This window comes from Citrus clementina, unplaced genomic scaffold (genome assembly GCF_000493195.1).
Source record: "Citrus clementina cultivar Clemenules unplaced genomic scaffold, Citrus_clementina_v1.0 scaffold_1, whole genome shotgun sequence".
NCBI classification, from domain to species: Eukaryota; Viridiplantae; Streptophyta; class Magnoliopsida; order Sapindales; family Rutaceae; genus Citrus; species Citrus x clementina.
The window spans coordinates 20,022,384-20,028,067 of NW_006263303.1; the positions used below are offsets into that span (position 1 = coordinate 20,022,384).

General features: G+C 36.0%; 1 protein-coding gene across 1 annotated transcript; it reads left to right on the forward strand.

Annotated features, from left to right (window-relative positions):
- Positions 1–4,837, forward strand: LOC18054771 (WD repeat-containing protein 25). Its single transcript, XM_006452050.2, has 4 exons — positions 1–335; positions 1,277–1,441; positions 1,646–2,130; positions 3,939–4,837. Exons 1-4 carry the CDS (start codon positions 29–31, stop codon positions 4,308–4,310), a joined length of 1,329 nt encoding a protein of 442 aa, XP_006452113.1. The 5' UTR covers positions 1–28; the 3' UTR covers positions 4,311–4,837.
- Positions 4,838–5,684: the final 847 nt, after the last annotated feature.

Consider the following 5,684-nt stretch of genomic DNA (forward strand, 5'->3'; position numbering starts at 1 on the left):
CCAGAAAAGTTCCCCCACTTTTCGCGCAATGGATCTTCTCTGCAACGCATACTCCAATACCTCAGACGATGAACCCGAGCCGGCATCGAAACACGAACCCGAATTACGGTCCATATTTTCACCTCCTTCAAAGCGGCCTAGACCCGACTACCCGTATCCCCAAACAAAGCCCCACCCTCTTCACCGCTCGAATCAACAGCACTCTGGTCTTCGAACCGAAGCTTCAGTAGCCGGCAGATACATGTCAAAGAGAGAGCGAGCACTCTTAGGCCCCGGTATTCCCGCCGCTACCGACCCGAAACCTGACCCGAGTGCCGTTGTTGCCGCTGCACAAGGTAATATTATTTAAACCCATTTGCTTTTCTTTTTTATAAGAGTCACAAATTGAAATGCCTTGTGTAAATGTTGTGCGGATGGATGCATGTTTGGGAGTGCTTTTTGTGAGAAGCAGTTTTGAGTAGAAGTGCTTTCTAAAGTTGCAAACTTCTACAAGCAATTGTTTCTGAAATTACAAATATGTATGTTTTTAAAGTTGGATGACTGTAGTGAAGCTTGTTAAGAACTGTGTTGATGATTTAGGTATGATTATTCAGATGGTATAATGAGATTAATTATCAAAGGGCATATGATATCTTATCTAATAGGGCAAATTTTTGGGTATATGCTTAGCTAACCTTATTAATAATTATTAATTTAATCATGAATTTATGTAGTAGACGTGTTGTATTGAAGTTTTGTCATTTTTAATCCACAATTGCTGAATAATGAAATCATTAGCTGTCACGTATAAATTGGTACGGGGTTAGTAAACACTAACTTCCAAATAAAAGTAGCTGCTTACCAAATACTTTGGCTGTTGTGGGTTCAAGATTAAGCAGAAACACAGGATGAGGATGGGATGTTATAATGAAGGAGACTACTTAACTGGAGTTGATCGGCATTGTTTTCAAACTTAATCAACATGTGCTTTGTTTATTAGAATATTAGATTACATTGACTAGGAAATATTATTGCATATATGTAAGCAAATGCATATTAAATTATGTGGATCCACTGTTTGATGTAAAGATTAAATCTGGGGCTCGAATGTAGGAGTGTGTTTTCGAGTTTGTACTATATCTGGATCTGCCCTTTTAAAGACTTGAATTGGTGTAGTAATATGCAGTTGATTGGTGCTTGTGCCAACACATTTCTATTATGTTTGCTTGTATTTCCACTGATTCTTATTTGACTGATAAAGTGTCTCTTCACTGTTATATTTCATCTTGTTTTTCAGTCCTGGGAAGTATTTCAGATGCATATCTACGACAAGATATTTTGTCTTTATTGAGACATCTACCAAAGAGCCATGTACGACGAAGCAAAATACCTGGAAGGCTGTCAACAGCTCTTTGTCACCATACCAAGGCTGTCAATTCTATAAATTGGTCGCCAACTCATGGTAGGGTCTCATTATTGACAACATGTTGTCTATTCCGTACTAAATCATTCATTATTTTCACCTAAAAAATTGTATCTTTTCTTCTAATTGAAATTATATTTTCCCCTTCCCCCTCCCTCCACTAACTTTGAGTATTCATAAAAAACTGTTTTTATTGATTATATTGTTGGCCTTATTGATCTGTTCATTAGAGTTAGTCTGCAGCTCATCTTCTTGCTTCTGCTGGGATGGATCAATCAATCTGCATATGGAATGTTTGGAGCAGAGACCAGAAGTTAGCACGTGTGCTTAACTTCCATAGTGCAGCTGTGAACGATGTAAAGTGGTCGCAGCAAGGGCTATTTGTGCTTTCTTGTGGCTATGACTGCTCATCAAGATTAGTTGATGTTGAAAAGGGGATAGAGACACAGAGTTTCAGGGAGGAACTGGCCGTTAGAGTAGTAAAGTTCCATCCAGAAAACTCCAACCTCTTCCTTTCTGGGGGATCAAAGGGCGCACTCAGATTGTGGGATATCAGAACCGGCAAGGTGGCACATGAATACATTCAAAGCCTGGGTCCAATTCTCGACGTTGAATTTACCATTAATGGAAAGCAATTTGTCTCTTCTAGTGATGTATCTGGATCCAATATGAGTGAGAATTCCATTGTTGTTTGGGATGTCTCGCGAGAGGTTCCTTTGTCCAAACAGGTAGTTGACTCCTTCCTATATGTCTACGTCACTAAAAGCTTTATTTTGATTATGTCTCTTAACTCCCACTCTCTTCATGAAGGTTTCATTTTCCTTTTTTTATCTGAGTAACACTCATTCAAACCCATAAATATGTTAGAAAAATTATTTTTGTGCTTACAAAATCCCTGAACATTGATCAAATTCTAGCTTAAAGTGATGAATTAACCAGGGAGCTAATTTTGTAGACAAATAATGGGTTAAATGAGATCTTGATCAGTAGAGAATCAAGGAGATCTTCCCTGCATTCCCATTAATATGATTGCCCAGTAGGACTCTGTGCTGTTTGCAACTTCTCAGTTTTTTTAATTTCACCCTTTGTTCACGTTCTTCTGGATAGACAAAAGTAATTAATGGAGTTTCAATGCATGATCAGTTTCTAGTTTGCATTGTTAGCTACAAGCTTGAATAAATTAGACAGCCATAGCCTGTCAATTGTCACGCACATGTGTAAGTAGTGGCATTGCTTATTTTGTACAAAATATAAGAATGACTTCTAGCAATGACTCGAATAAATAAGTCCTGTTTATTTGCATATCATAGTGTAATCAACTGTATATGTTAGTCAATCCAAACCACAAAAAGTCATGGCATTTATTTGAGGCTGGATGTTAATATGCTTATTCTATTTTCTATAGATCCAATGTCACCTTCACAAAATTATTTCTCAGAACAATGATACATGCACAATCAGTTTTTTGGGGAAATAACAAAACCTAGCAAAACTTAACTGTCCCAGTTGGCATTTGTTTGCAGTGTCTTTTTTTAAGTTTCTCCTCCTGAAACATTTATCTTTTTCCTAAAGTCTTAGCCTCATTACATACATGACTGAGAAAATTGATTTGTTTATTCTTTCATGTGTGATGTGGAAATTGATGACTGAATAATTTGTGTTTCATGTGTCAGAATTTATATTCAATGTGCATGAATCGATATTTTATTAGCTCTGCCTTAGCTGTTTGACAATGGTAAAACTTTTGACATTTGGAGTGTTGGATTAACTAGAATTACTGTCTATAGTATATTTGGATATCTATAAGTAAAACCTCTCTATAGCGATGCTCTATATAAGAATAACCTCCATGTAGTCATAAAAAATTCTGATTCCAATTTGGGCCAATTGTAAATAAAAATATACTCACATTTGTAATAAGTTATAATCATTTTGGATCCCGTCTTAAATATTTTGTCTCTACATTGTAATAATTATCTATATATTTGCAAACAAATACATGCGATGTTACATTATATGTTTAAGATGAAATAAAATACTTTTCTTTGTTACAATATACGGTATTTAAAGAATTTATATTGAGAGAAAACCATTAAAGAGACTGCAAACATTTAGACTTTTATGATGATTTTTCATATTCCCATCACACCATAGGTACATGAACTAGTTCTTTGAAACTATGTTTGTCTCTTTTATCAATGTTTATACATTGTATTTGATACACTGTATTCCCCATTAAATAATAATTAATGTAGTGCATACTTGACCTCACCAAGGATAATTGAGTCAAAACAATAATTTTTGTAACTACACCTCTATTAAATTATAACCTCCTCATAGTAATAAAATTAGTTCGATCCCAATATTATGACTGCAAAAAGATTCTACTGTATTACTTGTTCATACAAACTAGGGAATTGTTGCAGACAAAATTTTATATACGATTGTGAACATTTGTCGAACTAGGATAGCAAGTAACAATTCTGATTTTCTGATCTTTTCCTCTCACTTGCTCATTGTTTTTCTTCTGTACCAGGTTTATGTGGAAGCTTATACTTGTCCCTGTGTTAGGCACCATCCATTTGATCCTTATTTTGTTGCACAGTCGAATGGGAACTACATTGCAATTTTCTCTTCAACTCCTCCTTTCAGGCTAGACAAGTCTAAGAGATATGAAAGCCATGGCGTATCTGGGTTCCCAATCAAGTGCAGTTTTAGCTTGGATGGTGAGAAGCTTGTTTCAGGCTCTTCGGATGGTTCTATCTACTTTTACAACTGTAGATCATCTGAGCTTGAGAGAAAGATCAAGGCATATGAGCAGGCTTGTATAGATGTTGCTTTCCATCCTATATTACCTAACATAATTGGATCATGCAGTTGGAACGGAGATGTTTCTGTGTATGAATGAGACAAGCTTATTCATTACTTCATTTTGGGAGTAACGAAACTTTGCATCTGAGGCCTTGTGGTGACTTGGTCGACTACATAGCAACAAACTCCTAAAAACTTCCTAATAATCTCAGTTTCTTCATCTAGGACATTCTTGATAGTTGCAAGCAGCTTAAGTTTGTAAATATGCTCATATTCCATAATCGACATTCCAAGTGAAAAATATCCACGGATGATGAATGCTCATTGAGTTCAGGACTCGATGTTAAAGAATGTTTTGGCATTGCATAGGATAGAAGATTTACTCGAACTGTTACCTTTATGTTCGTTTCTTGAAACTTGACCAGGCGACCTGGCTCATACTGCCTGTTGATTCTGGGTTATTTTTCAGGTTCTTAAACTGACTTGGTAAATTATTTTGGCAATTTATTGCGGAAGAAGAGTTTTTGATATGGTTTCTGATTATATCTCTTGTAACTCTTGGTTCTCGTTAAGTTACATAATAGTAGTGCAAATAAATCAAGTGTCTTTTAGTGGGTATGACTCTCGGGCTGATGTAAGTTAATAAATTGTGCAACTTAGACACACCTCTCTTATAAATCAATGATCAATGATCAAAATGGCAATCAGGAAGTTACATTTCGATAAATTTCAACAAGCTGGAGGGTGAGCAGATGAATTATGAGGAGCAATTAAGTCGCCGTTGACACAATGTTGTATTCTCATGGGAGATTCTGTATGATTTTTTTGGGCATATATGAAAATCGATATTGATTCAAGGATGGGTCTATTCAAGCAAATGCCTGTAACTGTGAACTTGATTACCATGCTTTTAATAACTTGATGACGATAAGTACAGAGTCTCAATCCACGATCTATGTGGTGGCCCGAGGGCTTAGACCCAGCTAGGTTGGAAAAGTTTTCGGAAACAAGGAGGGTCTTTACTAAAATTTGCCACATTTTTATGTGTAATATTTTTACCACCTTAAATTTGTTGTTTCTCTATTACGATCCATTTTGAACCGGAATCTTGATTCTGCGACTGAGCACATTCGGTAAGAATGAATTTTCATCGAAAGTCAATAAAATAACAAACCGCATTCAAAATTTGATCTTTACATTACAATTCTGGTACCGAAAGACTCTTATACTGGCTTTAAATGTGTGTTAGTAGAGACCTTTATAAATACTTGCCACTTTAGTATAAAAACGAATAAAAGAAAATAATGGACAAGCTATCAAATGTGTGAAAATAGTTCTAGTTAAGTGGCAGAGTGGCAGCAACATAGCTAGCTCTTGTTCATGTCCAGATGCTCCCAACCCGTACCTACCATCACATATACACATATAAGCAGTAGATATAATTCATCACAAGAGAAAATGTAGGTGGGGG

What these genes read in the sequence shown, in the direction of transcription:
- LOC18054771 (XM_006452050.2), top strand. Translation starts at nt 29, where the DNA reads ATGGATCTTCTCTGCAACGCATACTCCAATACCTCAGACGATGAACCC. An exon ending in CGTTGTTGCCGCTGCACAAG is followed by an intron (nt 336 to 1,276) that starts GTAATATTATTT and finishes CTTGTTTTTCAG; the next exon opens with TCCTGGGAAGTATTTCAGAT. An exon ending in AAATTGGTCGCCAACTCATG is followed by an intron (nt 1,442 to 1,645) that starts GTAGGGTCTCAT and finishes GTTAGTCTGCAG; the next exon opens with CTCATCTTCTTGCTTCTGCT.